Below are 21,142 nucleotides of genomic sequence, written 5' to 3'. Positions count from 1 at the left end.
GCTAGTTCATTCTTTATTATGGCACTTAAAAATTTATAAAAGAACATTTCAGACAAAAATTCAATTAAAACAAAACCTCCAGTTAGAAACTTCCAATATTACACTAAAATCTGAATATCTACTTCCAGGGTTACCTATCTGTGGCACACCAGACTGGTGTAGACATGGATGATAGGTGGCCTGAGAAGGAAAGAATCCTGACTCTGACTCCTTCACTGAAACTTTAGGTAAAATGATTTGCTAAGATTATGTAAAACATTTTCAAATATCCATTCCTTAAAAGGATACCATTTGGATTTCCATATTATGATTCTCTACCAAAGAGTGATTTTTATTTTTATTTTATTTTTATTTTTTCAGGACCAAGAGATTTATTAAAGTGGCTGTTAAAGAGGGGATCTGTAACGAGAAAAAAGGAAAAGAGAGAGAGAAAGAGAGAGTAAGAGAGAGAGGAAGTGGGAGAGAGGCGGGGAGAGAGCTGCAGAGAGGGAGAGAGCGACAGAGAAAGAGGGAGAGAGAGAGAGAGAGAGAGACCGAGAGAGGAAAGAGTGATTTTTAAAAGTGAATTTTATAACTGTGTATTGGATGACATTTTAAATTACAAACCTTCTCCATTCTGCCACCTAACTCAACTTTTGCTTTACAGAGACTGTTTTTAAATAATAAGAATATATTTTTAAAATTCACAAATTTGCCCAGCATAGATAGCTGAAGGAAATGAAAGAAACTACAAATCCATTTGTCATGCAACTGCCATTTTAAGTAGGAAGAAATGAATATGCTATTTATTCTAATAATTGGATCTGTTTTTATTTTCAAGAGGAAACAATAAGTCAATGGTAGTGCAGAGTTATTGACTTTGGTAACTACCTTTTAATAGATGGGTGCTTATTGATAATTTGACTTCTTAGGACAAAGAGATGATTCATGTGATGAATAATATGAAGAATATTTAATTTTAAAACTTTTAGTAACTTTTTTATATTATTCAACTGGATCGTTTGACTAAGTAGTCCTCCCTATGTTTTATCTTATAAAATTGTCCACGGAAATGTACATTTTTTTCAAATATAAGATATTATTTGAACCAGACTTTTAAAGACAGTATACAGACACTTTAAGAAAAATATAATCATTTTCTTTATTTTTCAGTTTGAACATTAGGTTATTTTTTCCCTCTCCTTGAAAAGACAGATATTTCAAACAAGTAACTAAATTTGCCTGTATCCTTTTTGGATACTTCATGGAAATACAGTACAAGTTGAATATTCTAATCCAAAATCAGAAACCCAAGATAATCCAAAATATGAAATGTTTTAATCACCAGCATGACACTCAAAGGAAATTCTTATTGAAACATTTTGAATCATGGATTTTTTTATTGGGTTTGCTCAGTTGGTATATTGCAATTATCCTAAAATCCCTCCCCCCTCCAAAATGAAATTCAAAACACTTTTGAGCATAAGGGATACGCAACCTGTGGTGTGATCAAACCTTTATTTGATGAACTCTTAGCCATTATTTTAATTCTGATTATTAGTATTTGATAAGAGTATATGCTTGTAGGTGAAAGAAATTTTCCATAATCCAAGTATATGCATTTTCCTGTGATTTTTAACTTCATAAAATTATTAAATATGTCAAATTTGTATACACCATAGCAATTACCTTAAGACAGTTGTTTCAAGGAACTGTTGGCATTGTTTTTAAGGATTTTTTTTAAAGCTGATTTTCATTTATTGGCAAGTCCAGGGCCTGGCATTAATTGTAGTTGTCTGCTGTGGCTTTCCACTTACTATTGACTCTCTGGGTTACTACAAGTAAGACAACTTGCATGCACTTGTGCTTCCTTCCTAACAGGCATCTAAACTACCCCTACTATGAGGAAAACTAGTTTTTGTAATCTATGTGTGTACAACAGTGTTGTTAATTCCACCTTAAGTGTTCACCCCATGTTATGACTCTTCATAACTAAAGAGAATTACAGAGCACAGGTGAAACCTCAAACTTCTTCCTCATCTTTAGCTTCTAGATATAGAGGTCTTGTACCATCTTCTTCTGTTAAAGTTAAGAAGGCAATGCCTTTTCAGTATGATTTACCAAGGAAGGGAAGGAAGTATTACTGATATTTCTTTGTAGCTCCCTGCCATTGACCATTGACCTTGCATATTCAGCTTTAACTTCCATAGCATCTCACAATCTCCCTGTGTTACATACATTGCTGTTTATTAATGCATAAATGCTAAAGGTTACATAAGAGTAATTATCAGTACCTCTTAATTTACTTATCCGAGCTGGAATGAAAATGAGGTCCATTTTGTTGGTTGAAGCTTTTTATAACAGTTAAATATACATTTGCAAGACACTTCCTATTTTAAACCATCATAAATCCCTTTGGAAAATAAAGGAACATATTAATATTCGAGAGAATGTCCTCAATGTTCTAGAAAACATTGGTGAACATAAAGGTTCAAGAAAGCAGTAAGAAGGAACTTGACTTCATATGTATAGCACTTCCACTTGAAAGATTTTGGTTATGTCCTAGTTCAGAACTCATTCTAGGTTACTAGGACCTCTTCAAATTCTTCAAAAATAGAACGTGAATGTGTCTTGATTAGGTGGCAGCATCTATCCCTAAAGTTTTGGATCCCTGAACAGTCCTGTCACTGCTCACAGAGATATTCACTGAACATATAATGAGATATCACCTAGTTGGCAACGCTCAATTCCTAGGTTGCTAGTCATTTAGAGTGAAATGCAGAAGACAGGTCTAAAGAAATACTGCATCAAAAATAACAAACATTTGTATATCTGACCCTGAATTGTACCCCACATATTTAAAATTTAAAAAATGTATTTAAAAAAAGAACTTGCACAGTACTGAGTTACAGCTCATGATGGCATTAGAATGTCAATTTATCTATCAATCTCTACACAGTGCTTTTTTTCCCTAAAGATGTTGTAATGACAAGTAATTCTCCCTTGACTACAAAGTTATATTTACTTCTGTATCAAATGTCTATTTGACTCATCACAAAAACGCTATGAGGAAGATATTATTATTCCTATTTTACAGAGTAAAATGAGGTGAAAAGATATGAAGAGTAACATTACTCAATTACATATGGTCTGTAACCAGATGGAAGTCTGGGTCCTTAGACACTAAACCTTCTTTTTCTTCCATACAAGTTTAATAATTACAGCCTAGTGGGGGAAAAGTAAACTAATTGTTCGATCCTCAAGCCATTTTTATTTCATTTGTCTGTGAAAGCCTCCACTTTTTCCAATTATTATTGTAACTTAAATAATATGTCAAAGACATGCTCTATGCAGAATTAAGAACCATGAAGTAAATGAAAAGGTGAAAAGAGAGCTAATAATATGGACTGCCAATAGCATGCTTAGAGGTGACTACTTTGAAAGTTTTGATTATAAAAAGTTATATATGATCATTATTTAAAATTTAAAGTATAGAAATGTATAAAGAGCATAACTATCTTAACATAACAATTTGGAGAAGATAACGACATTTTTTGCTATATATCTTTTACTCTTAACACCATATACACGTGTATGTAATCTATAGATATATTTTGTTTTATGAAAAGATTATACTAAATATTTGATCCTTGTGTATGCAGATAATGTATAAATTGTATACCCTATTTTTTCAAAGAATGTTATGAACTCTTTTTGTGTCTAAATTATTCATTTTATTATCATTTTATAGTGCCATTACATTTTTCTCTGTGTTACTTTGTTTTTACTATAAGTTGTTTCATCAATTTGTGTTACTTTCTGTATAGGTCACTTTTTATACTCACTATTATAGAGACAGTCTGATTTATACATACCTTATATATGACAGAATTATATCACTTCTGCTGGATAGTGAATTTAATTCGAAAGTGAATTTACTGTCTAAATGGAGCTTTATTATAGGTTTTCAGCTTGGAATGCCACCTTTTCTTTGGATAACTGTACAAATTTATACTCCCACCAGGATTTAAAAGAGTTATAGTTTCCTTCACTATCGCCACCATGCAATATGTAATTATTATTTATATTTGTTCTTTGTAATATTTAGCTCAAGTTTTTTGCCTATTTTCTATTGAAGCACTGGTTTACTTTTTCATTAACATATTCATGCAGTATTTTAATATTAGTCTTTTCCATCTGTTCTGTATATTGCAAATAATTTACCTGTTTTATTTTCTTTTATTTTGTTTGCAGTATTTTTACCATACAAATACTTTACGTTTTGTTTTTATGCTCACTTTTAAAAAGGCACTTTTCAGCCTGAGAACAAATATAATAACATATGTTCTACCAGTGTTTTTTTCAATTTTATATAGCATTTTCTCTATTGCAAATCTTTTATTTGTCTCCTACTGATCTGTTGGGGAACAATTAGATAGATAGATATGTTATAGGTATCTTTCATGTCTAATTTTAAAGCACAGAAGTAATTTGTTTGCCTTAAAACTTCAAATAATACTTAATTGAAAGTCCCTATTCACCACCATCTCTTTCTTAACAGTTTGGTGAGTATCTTTCGTTGTATTGTGTATAGATGTTGTAGCGCAGTCCTGTTCTGGAAATTGGTGTAATCAGTTTAACTTTAATCCCAGCTAAGTTGTAGGGAACGAGTTCCAGGGACCTTCCAATTACACGCAGTCCTCTGTTGATCCTTTTGTCAATCAGCAGAGGCAAACAAAAACCCACCTATGACATTTTACTGCAAGTAGCAGTGACCACAAATATACCTGTGCACTGTTTTTTCAACTTTACTAAGGTATGTTTGGCAAATAAAAAACTGTATATATTAAAATATACAACGGGATGTTTTGCTGTACATTATACATTTTGAAATGATCAATCACCTCACACAGTATGTGATAAAAATCACCCAGATAACTTGTATAAACTTTCTCTCCAGTAATAATCTTTTTAGTTTCTGAAACACTTTGATTCTTGAATTTGGGGTATATGTGAGATTTTCCTTATGGCCACTATTTTATAAACATTTAATTGGAAAACCATGAAAGGATATATTGTAACTTTCATTTAAATTAAGATCCCTTCCCCACCCCCATCCTCCATCTAGTCATTAAAATTCTATTTGTATAGCTGTATGGTATATCAAGAATAACCCCATAGTCCAGAAGGTGATAGATTGGTACCAATGTTTGTTTGTTTGTTTTTGTTTTTATTTTTTTGAGTTGGAGTCTCACTCTGTCGCCCAGACTCGAGTGCAGTGGCCGCTCCTGGCCCCCGCAGCCTCGACCTGCTGGGCTCCAGCGATCCTTCCGCCTCAGCCTTCCAAGGAGCCGAAACTACAGGCGCGCGCTACCACGCCCGGCTCATTTTTGATTTATGGTAGAGATGAGGTCTCGCCAAGCTGCCCAGGCGGGTCTCGAACCCGCGGGCTCAGGCAATCCGCTCACCTGAGCCTCCCAAAGGCACGGGATTACAGGCTGAGCCACCGAGCCCGGCTGGTACCAATGTTTTTATAACATAGGCCTAAAGAGATTAAGTCATACACTCAAATTACACCATAAATGATGGAGAAAGGGGAAACCCAACATTCATAGCCAACTTCATCATCTAAGGCACACATTTCATAATCTGTTGCCTTATTTTTAGGAGACTTTGTAATGATGTAAGTAAATGATATTAGATTATGTTTTTCAACAAAAATTATTTACATCAGTCTCACTTGGACTATTTAAAATAGAAGTGAGAAAGACTTTCAAGATTAAATAATATTTCAACTTTAAGGCATATAGGTTAATTTCACACATCAAAAATTAGAAAGGGAAAACTATGACTTGTAGAAATATAGATTCTTGATCCATCAAATAATTCATGGGGAGGCAGGTTTGCATGTTTAACAGCTCTTCAGTTGTCTCCTGTACACACTAAACTTTGAGAACTAGGTATTGACTTATATATTTAGATTTCAGAGCTGAGATGATCATGACAGCATAAAATAAGCAAGTGATGTTATATTTCACTTTACATGTACAGTTTAAAAAGTTTCATTTCTTTCTCATTTTAAAGTATAATTTAGAAAAAATGTATTTTGTCATGGCTATGCTAACTACTTGAATATAACTTGAAATATTCTACTTAACTGAATGCATGTGTATATATAGTTAATCATTGATAAGTAGATTTAGTGTTCAGTGATTTTTATCCTTTCTATGAAAGCAGCATGAATCTTTTTTTTTTTGGCACACAAAAAGCTGTAAATATTTTAATAAATACAACTTGAGGAGTTGGAGATAAGTGAAACCATCACTACAATATATGCCATAAATATGTCCATCCTCTTCAAAAGTTTTCCTCTGCCCTCTTTATTGTTTTTACTATTTTTTGTGTGTGTGTGAACACTTAAGATATACCCTCTTAACAAATTAAGTATACAATACAGTATTAACTATAGGCATTAAGCAGCATAAATCTTAATGATCCATTTTTAGAAATTTTGGGACACTCTGCCAAAATGCTAACTTTATTGTGGTGCTGTTGTTGAAATTCCATTCTTTATGTGCTTATTTATTCTAAAATAGTTCCCATGACAGATTCCTAATTTCAAGCATCCTGCTTAGTTATGTTATTGATGCTGGTAACTAAAAATGAGGCAAAGCATTAATGTGGATTTCAGTGCAATTTTATTTATTTAGGATGTGATACAAACTTGAGTAAAATTTCAAACTTATAAATTCACCAATTATGTAAAATAAGTATAAATAAAACAAATAAGTTACTTTAAAATTATTTTTAAATTTTTATTTAAAATGTTTGTCTTAAAAGTAAAATAGCATTTTAATTGTTTTGAGTCACACAAATTAAAATATGAATATAATTTTACCAAGAAAAGTTAAGTAATTCAGGAGTAATTGATAATATTTTTATTAGGGAAAATAGTACAGATAATATAAAACCTAAAGGGTTTTTTTTAGTGCATTTGTTTCCAAATCCCTTAATCTGGTAAGTAATTGATCTTGTATTTTTCTTTAACAGGCTTATGCAAGCAAAGATCTGGAGGAACAGTTGCGGTCTGTGTCCAGTGTAGATGAACTCATGACTGTACTCTACCCAGAATATTGGAAAATGTATAAATGTCAGTTAAGAAGAGGAGGCTGGCAACATAATAAAGAACAGCCCAACCTGAACTCAAGGCCAGAAGAGACTATAAAATTTGCTGCAGCACATTATAACGTAGAGATCTTGAAAAGTGAGTACAGGAAAGAAGAAATATAATAAGCCTCATATATCAAGTTAGTGAAAGTCACCAGCCTGGTTCTTCAATTTCTGCATTTGTACCACTGATTATGCCTTTAGGGCCAAAAGTAAAGAAAATAGAGAACTACTTCACCATACTACATTCTACAATTTCACTTTGAGATGATATCCCATTGGAAAATTTTAAAACCATGAGGATGAATCCAGTTTAATCAGTTAAACATTCTTTATCTCATAAAATAATAGTACATAATTTTGTATTTGAATTTAGAAAGGCTTTCTTTCCGTCAAAACAAATCTGAATCACCTTTTCAAATGCCACTTGTTACCTTGCTGCCTTGTAGACAGCTGGCTCAGAGTGGGACTTAAGCTGATGAGGTATCTAGTGTAAAACTTCGCAAAAATTATAATGTTGCATAATGTCATAGTATAAATTGTTGGGCTAATTTTTAAAAATAACTCTTATCAGCTGGTTGCTATTAATCACTATAAAGGTTTGATACTGCAGAGTATTTTGAGAAAAAAATAAACAAAATAGCTTCATGGTTGACTAATAAATACCCAATACTGTATGTTCACTTCTTTTTCAATATTTTTATTTGAGGGGAAATATGGGAAAAATAAACTAGAACACTTAGGAAATATTTTTATTTGTAATATAGTATGCAAGGAGTCAACAGTGTTGTGGGTAAGCCACTGACTCACTGGACACAGAATTCCAAGAGAGAGCTGAAAGGAATAGGAACATTTGACATCCCTGAATAAAGTTAGTTCAGAATGTAAGTCCCAGTTGGTGGAAAATAGCCTTGCATTTCATGTAGCTGCTACCATGACATTGTCCAAAGTTGCCAAATAGCCTACCTGAAAATGATTTTGTCTTAAGTCCAAAGCCATAGCCACCTTCTCATGTACACCTCAGTTTAAAAAGAAAAAATTTTGTTTACATTTTGCTTTCAGAGCATACCACAGTGAATGAACATGACTCTTTCTGCCCATGTCATAAACATCTGTATATTAAATTCCCATTTTCTTAAGTAAGGAAAACAAACATAAGTGCTGCAGGATTCTGGTATGATTTTAAGAAAGCATATTCTTAATTTTGCTTGTTACATGGATATAGAAGTGAGTTTTCTAGATAGTATCCTTAGCTGCTTCTTAAAGATGACATCATATTCCCATCCACGGGGCAATCTAGGATCCTGACAACTGTGTTTCTTTAATTATGTATTGTATTTGAATCTTAGAATCTGAATCCAAATGCAAGTGACTTGCGGCTGCTGTGGGCTTTTTTCCCCCCCTTAGTGGTTTCTACATAACTTATGGACTTCCCTGTGACTTGACAGGTATTGATAATGAATGGAGAAAGACTCAATGCACGCCACGTGAGGTGTGTATAGATGTGGGGAAAGAGTTTGGAGCAGCAACAAACACCTTCTTTAAACCTCCGTGTGTGTCCGTCTACAGATGTGGGGGCTGCTGCAACAGTGAGGGGCTACAGTGCATGAACACCAGCACAAGTTACCTCAGCAAGACGGTAGGTATCGATACCTGAGCACCCTCTCAACCAGAACCTGTAATTTGGGGAATGATGGGCTTCTGGTTGCTTTAAAGTAACTTAGTTCAAGGCAGAGTTTTTAATATTTTCCTGGGAGAATGTGGAAAATTTTCCACTGCTTTATGTTTCTGATGATACAGAATCACAAAGAAAGTAATTGATGCTTTGTGAATTCTGTTTATGTAGTAGAATCAAAGCCTACTGAAGAAAATAGTAAATATACATATGTGTGTACATGTATACCTGTGTGTTGATCTTTAAGAATAAACATTTTTATCTGGCCATAATATACTTTTAGGTGGTTAAAATTTCTGATGATGTAGTTATAGAACAAATGACATATTCAGAATATATAGTTATATAGCTGTGTTCTGTGAAAGAGTGGTGTACTGTTGAAAGAAGCCATCACACTGGCAAATACATTGTGTTCCTTTGGAGAGCAAAGGAAATAACTCTGACCCTAATTCTCAAATATTTCAAATAATCCGGAAAGTTCATCGCATTCGTTGTTAGGTTTTCTGCTAAGTCAAGGAACCTGATTTTCAAGGTTCAGTTTAGATCAGGGGTTGTCAGACTAGATGCATAGACCTGTTTTGTAGGTTCTATGAGGGAGAGGAGGCCAGCTATAGGACATGCTTATGTGCTGATGATAACCACTGGAGTGTTGTTTGAAATCACATGTGCCCCTGGCGTCTGCACAGACATATTTGGAGAAGTCCAGTCTTATAGGATGAACTGATGCACAGTTCTCCCTGAAAGACAAAACTGTAGTTGTTCTAAAAGTTGTTCCAAACTGTTTCAAGAGTTGGACTTGTGTACATATATCTAACTAAATTCAGAACTGTTACTTGACCTGAAGAATGAAAAATAAAATTGTTCGGAAAATGTGATATTAGATTTTATTTGTACAATGTGCTACGTATAACGGCAGATGCACATTTTAATTTCATACAAACTTTAGCTGATTTACGCGGTTCCCACTAATAAAACCTATTCTTATTGTAATATCATAGAAATAGAAATGAAAGTTAGGATTACTTCCTCAGTACCTTGAACTGCGTTTACCCATCTAGTTAAAAATTCCTAAAATTTTAACTATAATGATCATTTGGCCTCAGAGTTTGGGGACATTGTCTTATTACACAATCTAAGTTAATTTCACTTTTTAAAAACTTGCAATTCTTTCTATCGGTCATGTATTTGATGAAGAAGCAAGCTATTTAACATACTAAGACTTGCAAGAGGAAACAAAAAAACTACAAGACTGAATTTTCTATTTAGCCTCAGCTTCAACTCTAAACATTAAAAAATATTAAAATGTGAAGCTGTGGGTTCTTATTTCTATTAATATCATTGTTAAGCTTAGCCATAAGTAGTTTATCTTATGATTATTTCCTAAAAGCACAGCACAGTAATGTAGGGTTCATTCTAACATGTGTTTACAAGAAAATCTAAATATGTTCATGCATTTAGAAACTTTATCAGAGAAAGTATGGTTGTGGGAATGTGATAACATTTCAGTGCTTGACAAAATTCTAATATTTCAGTGGACTAATATATAATTGTACTCTTTCAGCAAAACTTCTTAATTCATTTTTTCGCTTGAATCTTTATCAAACAACAATAAAAATATTAACTAAGAAATGACAGTTTTAAGTACTATTCTGAATAAAATAATACTAATTTAAATAGTTGTACTGGGTATAGTGTGCTTATCTTATCATAACCCTAAAGTAAAACAAAATTCTTTAAAATTCTCTAGTAAGTGTTAGAACTACACACTTTTTTTTAAATCAAAGTAGAAATACTTATGCATGTCATATATTCTCTAAAAGGTAATATTCATTTTTAAAATATACTAATATTTAAAATGTTGTTGCTTTTATACTTAAGTCTCTGGGGGAAAATGTCATTTTTAAATTTAGAAAAAGTAAATATGGGTGATTTAGGAATTAAAATATACTTTTTGGAACCGTACATATTTTATAATAATTCAATTAATTTGATTTAAATCAAATATCAGTTTGATCTTCAGAATTCTAGATATACTAATTGCATTTTTCAAAAGCTAAAGGGCTATAACTCTTAAAAATGGAATTATATGGAATAGGCTCAAAAGATAATTTTGAAGAATTATTTCATTAAATAAGACAAAGTGTACCTAGTAAGAGCTCATTATATATCATTCATACATGCCATCTTGTATTTAGCTTTTATCTTATTACTATTTTCAAAGTGCTCATAAATAAATATGTAAAAATGTAGAGTCGAACAATAGCTGTTGTAGTGTTTGGATTTTCTTGTTAGGTTTGTTCATTACTTGAAATCCTCAGTTTTAAAAAACAGTCCATCTATTTTATTGGTGAAAATCAGTTGCCAATTGAAAATATTCCAAAGTAATTTTTCATTGCTAATTTCTTCCACAAATTTTTCTGTTATGTTTTCTTGAGATAATAGAAAGAAAATGTTCTTAATATTTTCAAAAAATGTCTTTTCCGGGCTCGGTGACTCAGCCTGTAATTCCAGCACTTTGGGAGGCCAAGGTAAGTGGATTGCCTGAGCCCACAAGTTCAAGACCAACCCGGACAATTTGGCGATACCTGTCTCTACAATAAGTCCAAAAATTAGCCAGGGTGGTAGACCGTTCTTGTAGTTCCAGCTACTTGGAAGACTGAGGTGGAAGGATCACCAGAGCCCAACAGGTTGACGCTGGTGTGGCCGTGAGTGTATCACTACACTCCAGCTTGTGCCACAGAGTAAGACTCCAACTCAAAAAAATAAAAATAAAATAAAATAAGTGTCTCAAGATTTCTTTTTGGGACACTTTAAAAAGTAAAATATCCCAAAATATATATTTTTTTTAAGTACTGATGCCCCAATGTTTTGTACAATCGTTTTTCAAAAAGCACTTTTTCTTCAGGACACCAAACTCAACCCCCAAAACAATAGCAATATTCTAAAAAAGCACCCTGGTCTTCTGTGTTACTTCTCTCATTGATTGACTTTACCTGTAGTCAGAAGCGTAGACGTCATTTTAGGGTCTCCCTTCTCTTTTTCACAAATTCAACCTGTCACCAAATCTAATATAGTTTTTCCCCCAAGTATCTTGAATCTTCGTTTCAACTACCATCAAGTAGTTCATTGATATTTTTCCAACTAAAGAAACATCCTTGCTGCTCTCCCTACTCACATTTCCCCTTTAACTTTCATTTCTCTTCTTAATTTATTCCCTAAATTACTTCCAAACGTGTTGTTTAAAAAAACACAGTTCACTTGGACCTCATCAAACCAACAAGCTTCTGCAAAGCCAAAGAGACCACTGAGAGAGCAGGAAGACAGCCTATGGACTGGGAAAAAATATTTGCCAACTGTATATCTGACAAAGGCCTAATATCTAGGATCTACGAGGAACTCAAACATGTCAAAAAGAAAAAAACAAACAACCCCATTACAAAGTGGGCAAAAGATATGAATAGATACTTCTCAAAAGAAGACATACAAGCAGCCAGCAGATACATGAAAAAATGCTCAGCCTACTAATCATCAAAGAAATGCCAATTAAAACCACACTGAGATACCACCTAACTCCATCACCAATAACTCAAAAAACAACAGATGCTGTAGAGGATGTGGTGAAAAGGGAACACTTCTACACTGTTGGTGGGAGTGTAAGCTAATACAGTTTCTGTGTAAAACAGTGTAGCAATCCCTAAAAGATCTGAAAATCAACCTCCCATACTACCCTTCAATCCCCCTACTGGGAATATACCTGGAGTAACTCAAATCACTATGAAAAAGATACCTTCACACGCATGTTTATTGCAACATTATTTACTATAGCAAAAACACGGAACCAACCGTGCTGACCATTAAAAGAGGACAGGATAAAAAAAAAAATGTGGTACATATACATGATGGAATGTTACACAGCCATAAAGAAGGAACAAAATTATGAACTTTACTGCAACTTGGATGGACTTCGAGGCTATAATACTGAGTGACCTATCCCAGAAACAAAGAACCTAGTATTACATGGTCTCACTCATGAGTGGACCTTGAACAACTATCGTAATACTTTAAGAAAGGGATAGGCAGTAGGGAAACTGATTGAAGGGAAACTGCCAGGGGAGGGCAGGGGCAGGATTGGCAGCTAAGGGAAACTGCCAGCTGATGAGTGGGCACATCTCATCAACAAGGGTACCTGCATAATTAACATTTATATTCCTAACCCTGAATTGTACCCCACATATTTAAAATTAAAAAAACAAAAATAAAGTTTAAACATTAATTGTAAAAAACAAAAAAAATCCACAGGTCTGAATTTGTCAGGCTCCAGCATCAGCATAAAAGCCTTTCAATGACTTTACATTGCTCTTATAAGACCAAAATATTTCTTAAAATTATTTTTATTGATATATCATAGTTGTACATATTTGGGGGGTATATGTGATATCTCGATACTTGTATATAATGTGTAGCTATAAAATCAGAGTCATTGGGTTATGCATTGCCTCAAACATTTATCTTTTCTTTGTATTGAGAACACTACAATTCTCTCTTTTAAAAAAAAGATTTCAATAGCTTTGGAAGGTATAATAGTTTGGGTCTGGGCTTTAAATGTACCCACCACCCTCACCCGAGCACATTGTACCCCATAGATGACTTTTTGACTTTCCATCACTTTCTCCTTTTTTCTTCTGAGTCTCCAGTGTCTATTATACTATTCTCTATGTCTTTGCATATCCATAGTTTAGCTCCCACTTGTAAGTGAAAACACGTGGTGTTTGGTTTTCTGTTCCTGAGTTTGTTCACTTAACATGATGTTCTCTAGTTCTATCCAAGTTGCTGCAAAAGACACTATTTCATTCTTTTTGATAGCTGAATAGTATTCCATGGTGTATATATGCCACTTTTTCATTATCCACTGATCAATTGATGAGTATTTGCATTGATTCCACATCTTTGCAATTGTGAATTGTGCTGTGATGAAAATATGGGAACAGTCGTCTTTTTAATATAATGACCTCTGTTCCTTTGGGTAGATACCTAGTAGTGTAATTACTGGATCAAATGGTAGATCTACTTTTAGTTATTTGAGAAATTTCTATACTGCTTTCCACAGAAGTTGTACTAATTTATACTCCCACCAAGAGTGTATAAGCATTTCCTTTTCTCTGCATCCGTGCCAACATTTTTTGAATTTTTAATCCTAGGTTTGCTTCCAAGGTTTTTATGGTTTCAGACCTAACATTTTAAGTCTTTAATCCATCTTGAGTCAATTTTTGTCTATAGGGAGAGATAGAAATCAAGATTCATTTTTCTGCATGTAGATATCCAATTTTCCCAGCACCATTTGTTGACTGTTCTCCCCACAGTATATGTTTTTATCTGCTTTGTCATCGATCATTTGGTTGTAGGTATTTAAGCTTATTTCTGGATTCTCTATTCTGTTCTATTGGTCCATGTTTCTGCCTTTGTATCAGTACAATATTGTTTTGATTACTGTAGCTTTGTAGTATAGTTTGAAGTCTGGTATTGTGATGCCTTCGGCTTTGTTCTTTTTGCTTAGGATGGCTTTGGCTATCCTGGATCTTCTTTGGTTCCATATGAATTTTAAGATTGTTTTTTCTAATTCTGCAAAAAATGATGTTGGTAGCTTGATAAGGATTGAGTTGGATCTGTAGATTATTTGGGGTAATATGTTCATCAAAGAAATGTTGATTCTTCCAATCCATTAGCATGGGATGTTTCTCCATTTTGTGTGTCCTCTCTAATTTCTTTCATGAGGGTTTTGTAGTTATCCTTGGGGAGATTTTCTTACCTCCACAAGGTAAACATATTCCTAGTCATTTTAGCTTTTTTTTGGCTGTTATTGTAAATGGAATTGAGTTCTTGATTTGATTCTCAGCTTGGTCACTATTGGTGTATAGCTTGGTCACTATTGTTGTATAGCAATGCTACTGATTTGTGTGTGTTGATTTTGTATCTTGAAACTTAAACAGAATTTATATGTCAAGTCCAAGAGTATTTTGGAGTAGTCTATAGGATTCTCTAGATATAACATCATATTGTCGACATAAAGAGATAGTTAGATTTATTCTTTTTTAATTTGGAAACCTTTTATTGCTTTTTCTTGCCTGATTGCCCTGGCTAGGACTTCCAGTACTATGTCGAATAGTAGTGACAAAAGTGGGCATCCTTGTCTTGTTCCAGTTCTGAGGGGGAATGCATTTAATTTTTCTCCATTCAGGAAAACATTGACTGTTGGTTTGTCTTATATGGCTTTATTATTTTAAGGAATGTTCCCTCTGTGCATATTTAGCTGAGAGATTTTATCATGAAATGATGCTGGATTTTATCAAATGCTTTTTCTGCATCTATTGAAATGATCATATGATTTTTGTTTTTAATTCCATTTATGTAGTGGATCATGTGTATTGACTTGTATATGTTGAACCACCTTGGATCTCTCACATAAAACCTGCTTGTTGTGGTGTAATTATTTTATATGCTGCTGAATTTGATTCACTAATTTTTTTTTACAGATTTTTGCATCTATGTTCGTAAGAAATATTGTCGTTTTCTTTTTTTCTTATGTATTTTCCTGGCTTCAATATCAGAGTGATACTGGCTTTGTATGATGAGTTAGGGAGGATTCCATCCTCTTCAATTTTGTAGAATAGCTTCAGTAAAATTGGTACCCGTACTTCTTTGAAGATCTGGTAGAAAGCAGCTGTGAGTCCACCAGGTTGTGAACTTTTTTTTTGTGACGAGACTTCTAATTACTATTTCAGTCTCACTGCTGGTTATAGGTCTGTTCATGGTTTCTATTTCTTCCTGATTTAAGCATAGAGGTTATATGTTTCCAAGAATTTATCCATTTGCTCTAGATTGCCTAGTTTGTTTGTTTGCATAGAGGTATACATAATAATCTTGGATGATCTTTTGAATTTCTGCCATATCAGTTGTAATGTCTCCGTTTTCCTTTCTGATTGAGCTAATTTGAATCTTCTTTCTTCATTCCTTAATTAATATAGTCAGTGGTGTATCAATTTTGTTTATGTTTTTAAAGAACCAACTTTTTGTTACATTGATCTTTTGTATTTTTTTATTTTAATTTCATTTAGTTCTGCTCAAATCTTCATTATGTTTTTTTCTGCTAGCTGTGGGTTCATGTTTTTTTAGTTCCTTGAGGTGTGATGTTAAGTTGTTGATATGCAATCGTACAGTCTTATTAATGTAGGCCTTAAGTGTCATAAATTTTCCTCTGAGTACAGATATGGCTGTGTCCCAGAAGTTTTGGTATTTTGTTTCATAAGTTGTCACTCATTTCTAGGAATTTTTTAATTTCCATCTTGATTTCATTTTTTGACCCAAGGGTCATTCGGGAACAGACTGTTTAACTTCCATGTTTTTGTTTGGTTTCATGAGTTTTACTTGGAGTTAATTTCTAGTTGTACTCCACTGTAGTCTCAGAAGGTGCTGGTTATGATTTTGATTTTTTTTAATTTGTTGAGACTTGATCTGTGGCCTATCATATGGTCTATCTGAAAAGGTTCCATGTGTTGATGAAAACAATGTATTGTGTTAATGAAAAAAATATATATTCTGTAGTTTTGGGATGGAATGTTATGTAGATGTCTGTTAGTTCCATTTGCTTTAGAGTTTAACTTCGATGTTTCTTTGTTGACTTTCTGCCTTGGTCATCTGTCTTTTGCCATCAGTGGAGTGTCCAAGTCTACCACTATTATTGTATTGTTGTCTATCTCTTTTTAGGTCTAGTTGAATTTATTTTTATAAAACTAGGGCTCTGGTATTAGGCACATATATGTTTAAAGTTGCTTTGTCTTCCCACTGGATTGATCCCATTATCATTAAATAATAACCACCTTTGTCTTTGTTGTTGTTGTTGTTGTTGTTGCTATTAATTTAAAGTCTCTTTTATCTGATATAAGAATGGCTACTCCAGCTTTTTTTGTTTCCATTTGCATGGAATATTTTCTCCCACCCCTTTAACCTTGCATCTATAGGAGTTTTTGTGAGTTTAGTGGATATCTTGAAGGCAACAGAAATTTGGGGTGGGTGGGTGTGTGTGTGTGTGCGCGCGCATGCACACACGCATGTTTGTATTTATCCATTCTGCCAGTCTTTGTCTTTTTTAGTGGGGCATTGAGATCATTTACATTCAGAGTTATAATTATATGTAAGGTACTATTCCATTCTTCATATTGGTTGTTATCTGATTGTTTCACTTATTTATTTTCTCTATTGCGTTGGTGTTCTATAAGGCCTGTGGGCTTTATGGTTTCAAGCATTTTGCTACCAGTCTATTCTGCCCATTTGTTTCAGTATTTATAACGTCTTTGAGTATTTCTTTTAGAGCTAGTCTAGTAGTGACATATTCTCTCAGCATTTGTTTGTCTGCAAAGGACTTCATTTCGCCTTCATTTATGAATCTTAGTTTTTTTTGATACAAAATCCTTGGTTGACAGTTACTCTGTTTGAGGAGATTAAAGATGGAGTCCAGTCCCTTCTGATTTGCAGGTGCTGAGAAGTCTTCTCTTAGTCTTAAAGGTTATCTTTGTAAATTATTTGATACTTTTGTCTCATGTCTCTTAAAATTCTTTGCTTCATATTAACTTTGTATAGCCAGATGATTATATGCCTTGGGGACGACCTTTTTGCAATGAATCTTCGGGAGTTTCTTTGGGCTTCTTATGTCTGTATGTTTAGGTCTCTGGCAAGGCCAAGAAAGTTTTCTTCCATTGTTTCCTCAAATAGGTTTTTCAAACCTGTCACTTTCTCTTCTTCTTCAGTAACACCTATGAGTCTTAGGTTTTACATAATCTCATATTTCTTGGAGACTTTGTTTCAGTTCTCTTGATTCTTTTGTTGTTGTTGTTATCTGATTGGGTTAGTTCAAATCCTTGTCTTCCAGTTTGGAGATTCTTTCTTCTGCTTGTTCTAGACTGCTGTTAAAACTTTCCACTGCATTTTGTACTTTCTTACTAGGTCTTTCTTCTTTCTTTGTGTCTATTGTTTATTTAATTTTAAAGAACATAGAATTATTAAAAAGTCTCATGACAAAGGAAGAAACTCCTACTCTAAAAGGAAGGAACTAGATTTGTATTTTTACTCTAAAAAAGAAGTAAAGTTTTTTTGTTTTAGGATCCATAATTAAATTAGACCTTGCCTTGATATTTTGATACCGTCAATTTTCTAGCTCTCTTTATGGATCTGTACCCCAGAGCCAGAGGACATCATTATCAGGCAAATAGAAATAAGGAGACTACTTGTGCCCAGAGAATAGTGTATTAAGACTAAGAAGCAAATCCTATCTCTTTGTACTTATTTGTCTTGATTCTCTGTAATTTATAACCAGTGGGTCATAAAGACACACAGGAATCTTCCCTGAGGCTTGTTGTTTTTGTTTTGGGGTGTTTTATTTTATTTTATTTTAAATATGTGAGGTATAATTCAGGGTAGGTATACAAATGTTCATTATGCAGGTATCCTCGTAGATGAGATGTGCCCCCCCCCCCCAGGCAGTTTCCCACTACTGCAAATCCCTTTCTTATAGTACTATGATAGTTGTTTAAGGTCTGCTTATGAGTGAGAACATGTGATACTTGGTTCTTTGTTTCAGTGATAGATCACTCAGTATTATAGATTCTAAGTCCATCCAAGTTGCTGCAAAGTTCATAATTTTGTCCTTTTTTATGGCTGTATAATATTCTATCGTGTATATGTACCACATATTTTTTATCGAGTCCTTTTTCGATGGGCAACACAGTTGGTTCCATGATTTTGCTATTGTGAATAATGCTACAATAAACGTGTGTGCAGGTATCTTTTCCTCTGGGTATATTCCAAATAGGGGGATTGGGGGTTGTATGGGAAGTTGATTTTTAGAACTTTTAGGAATGGCCATGTTGTTTTCCACAGAGGTTGTACTGATTTACACTCCCACCAACAGTGTAGAAGTGTTCCCTTTTCTTTGCATCCTCTCTAGCATCTGTTGTTTTTTGAGTTATTGATGATGACCATCCTGACTGGAGTTAGGTGGTATCTCAGTGCAATTTTAATTTGCATTTCTTTGATAACTAGTGAGGCTGAGCATTTTTTCATGCATCTGTTGGCTGCTCATATGCCTTCTTTTGAAAAGTATTTATTCATATATTTTGCCACTTTGTAATGGGGCTTTGTTTTTGTTTTGTTTTTTTTTTTGGCATGTTTTAGTTCCTTGTAGATCCTAGATGTTAGGCCTTTGTCAGATATACAGTCAGTAAATATTTTTTTCCCAGCCTGTGGACTGTCTCCCTACTCTCTCAATGATTTCCTCGGCTTTGTAGAAACTTATCAGTTTGTTGAGATCCCACTTGTCTGTCTTATCTCTTATGGCCTGGGCACTTGGGGTTTTGATCAGGAATTGGTTGCCATTTCCAATTTCCATAAGGGTGTCTCCTGCATTATCTAAGGTTCTTATAGTTTGAGGTTTTACATTTAGGTCTTTGATCCATTTAGAGTTTATTTTTGTGTATGGTGATAGGTAGGGATCTTGTCTTAATCTTTTGCATATAGTCAGTTTTCCCAGCACCATTTACGGAATAGGTTCTCCACTCCCTAGTGGTTGGTGGTGGAGGCTTTGTAGAAGATGAGTTGATTGAGAAATTGAGGTTTTGCTTCTGGAATCTCTGTCCTGTCCCATTGGTCTATATGTCTGTTCTTGTACCAATGCCAGGCTGTTTTGATTATTGTAGCTTTATATAATCTGGGAGTACGGTATCTTCCACTTTTTTTTTTTTTTTTTTTTGCTGAGGATTGTTTTGGCTATTCATGGTCATTTATATTTCCATATAAATGTATTGTCGTTTCCAGGTCTGAGAAGGATGCTGCTGGTAACTAATGTGTATTGTATTAAATCTATAGGTTACCCTGGGTAGAATGAGCATCTTAACAATGTTGATTCTTCCAATCCATGAGCATGAGATATTTTTCCATTCGTTTGTGTCATCTCTTTATTTTATTATTGAGATTTGGGGTACAGGTCAGGATTAAGTATATAAATAGTCTATCTGCAGGTGAAGTTGAGCCTCCAATTGGTCCTCATCTCTCCTGGTTTAGATCCAGTACTCTTTGTGATGTTACATGTTCTTCCCTCTCCCTCCGTCTCCTGGCAGTGACCCATGTCTGATAATCCCTTCATTTTAGTATTGTGATAAATGTTCAGGACCCACTTATGAGTGAGAGCATGTAGTGTTCAGTTCTTTGAATAGGCAACCAATTCATGAGCATCTCTCCAATGACAAAGGACATAAAAGCCACGATAGACAAGTGTGACCTCATCAAACCAAAAAGCTCCTGCACAATAAAGGAAACAATCAAGAGAGCAGAGAGATAAACCAAAGAATGTGAAAAAATATTTGCTAATTATGTGTCTGACAAGGGCCTGAAATCCAGAATCTACAAGGAACTCAAATGAGCCAAAAGAAAAAAAAAAACCCTATTAAGAAGTTGCCACAAGACATGAATAGACACTTCTCAAAAGAATACATACGAGCAACCAACAGACACATGAAAAAATGCTCAACCTCACTAATCAGCAGAGAAATACAAATCAAAACCACATTGAGATACCACCTAACTCCAGGTATAAAGGATGACCATTATTAATAAATCAAAAAACAACAGATGCTGGCATGTCTGTGGAGAAAAGGGAACATTTCTACACTGTTTGTGGGAGTGCAAATTTGTCAACCTCTATGGAAAACAGTGTGGCATTTTTTAAAAGAGCTAGAAATTGACCTTTCATAAGACCTATTACCTTCTGGGAATATACCCAGAGGAATTTAAAGCATTCTACAAAAAAGACACCTGAACACACATAGTTATTGCCACACCACTATTTACAGTAGCAAAAACATGGAACCAACCCCACTGACCATCAAAAGTAGACTGGATAAAGAAAATGTGGTATATATACACAATGGAGTATTATACAGCCATAAAGAAGGACAAAATTATGAACTTTGCAGCAAACTGGATGGAATTAGAGTCCATAATACTTAGTGATCTATCATAGAAACAAATAATTTAATGATTCGTTCATTTCCAGAATTTCAGCTTTTCTTTTTAAGATGTCCATCTCTTTGGAGAATTTTTCATCTATGTCCTGAATGGTTTTTTAAAATTTCTTTATGTTGGTTTTCAATGTTCTCCTGAAGCTCACTGATCAATTTTATAATCAAACTTTTGAATTCTATGTCTTCAGTTTCAAACATTTCATTTTGGTTAGGGTTTATTGGGAGTGTTGGATAACTCTGTTTTTTTCATATT

The 21,142-nt window shown here is 33.9% G+C and overlaps 1 protein-coding gene across 1 annotated transcript in view; it reads left to right on the top strand.

Moving 5' to 3' along the window:
- The window catches only part of VEGFC (vascular endothelial growth factor C), a 77,511-nt gene that overhangs the window by 22,151 nt on the left and 34,218 nt on the right, over positions 1–21,142 (top strand). The window contains exons 3-5 of the mRNA XM_008065577.2: positions 361–439; positions 7,030–7,243; positions 8,595–8,785. Of these exons, the coding sequence (XP_008063768.2) occupies positions 361–439; positions 7,030–7,243; positions 8,595–8,785 (484 nt within the window). The remainder of the gene's footprint in view (positions 1–360; positions 440–7,029; positions 7,244–8,594; positions 8,786–21,142) is intronic.

Source organism: Carlito syrichta, unplaced genomic scaffold (assembly GCF_000164805.1).
Source record: "Carlito syrichta isolate Samal-C Ts95f unplaced genomic scaffold, Tarsius_syrichta-2.0.1 Scaffold103424, whole genome shotgun sequence".
NCBI lineage: Eukaryota > Metazoa > Chordata > Mammalia > Primates > Tarsiidae > Carlito > Carlito syrichta.
This window is presented reverse-complemented; position numbering and strand designations above follow the sequence as displayed.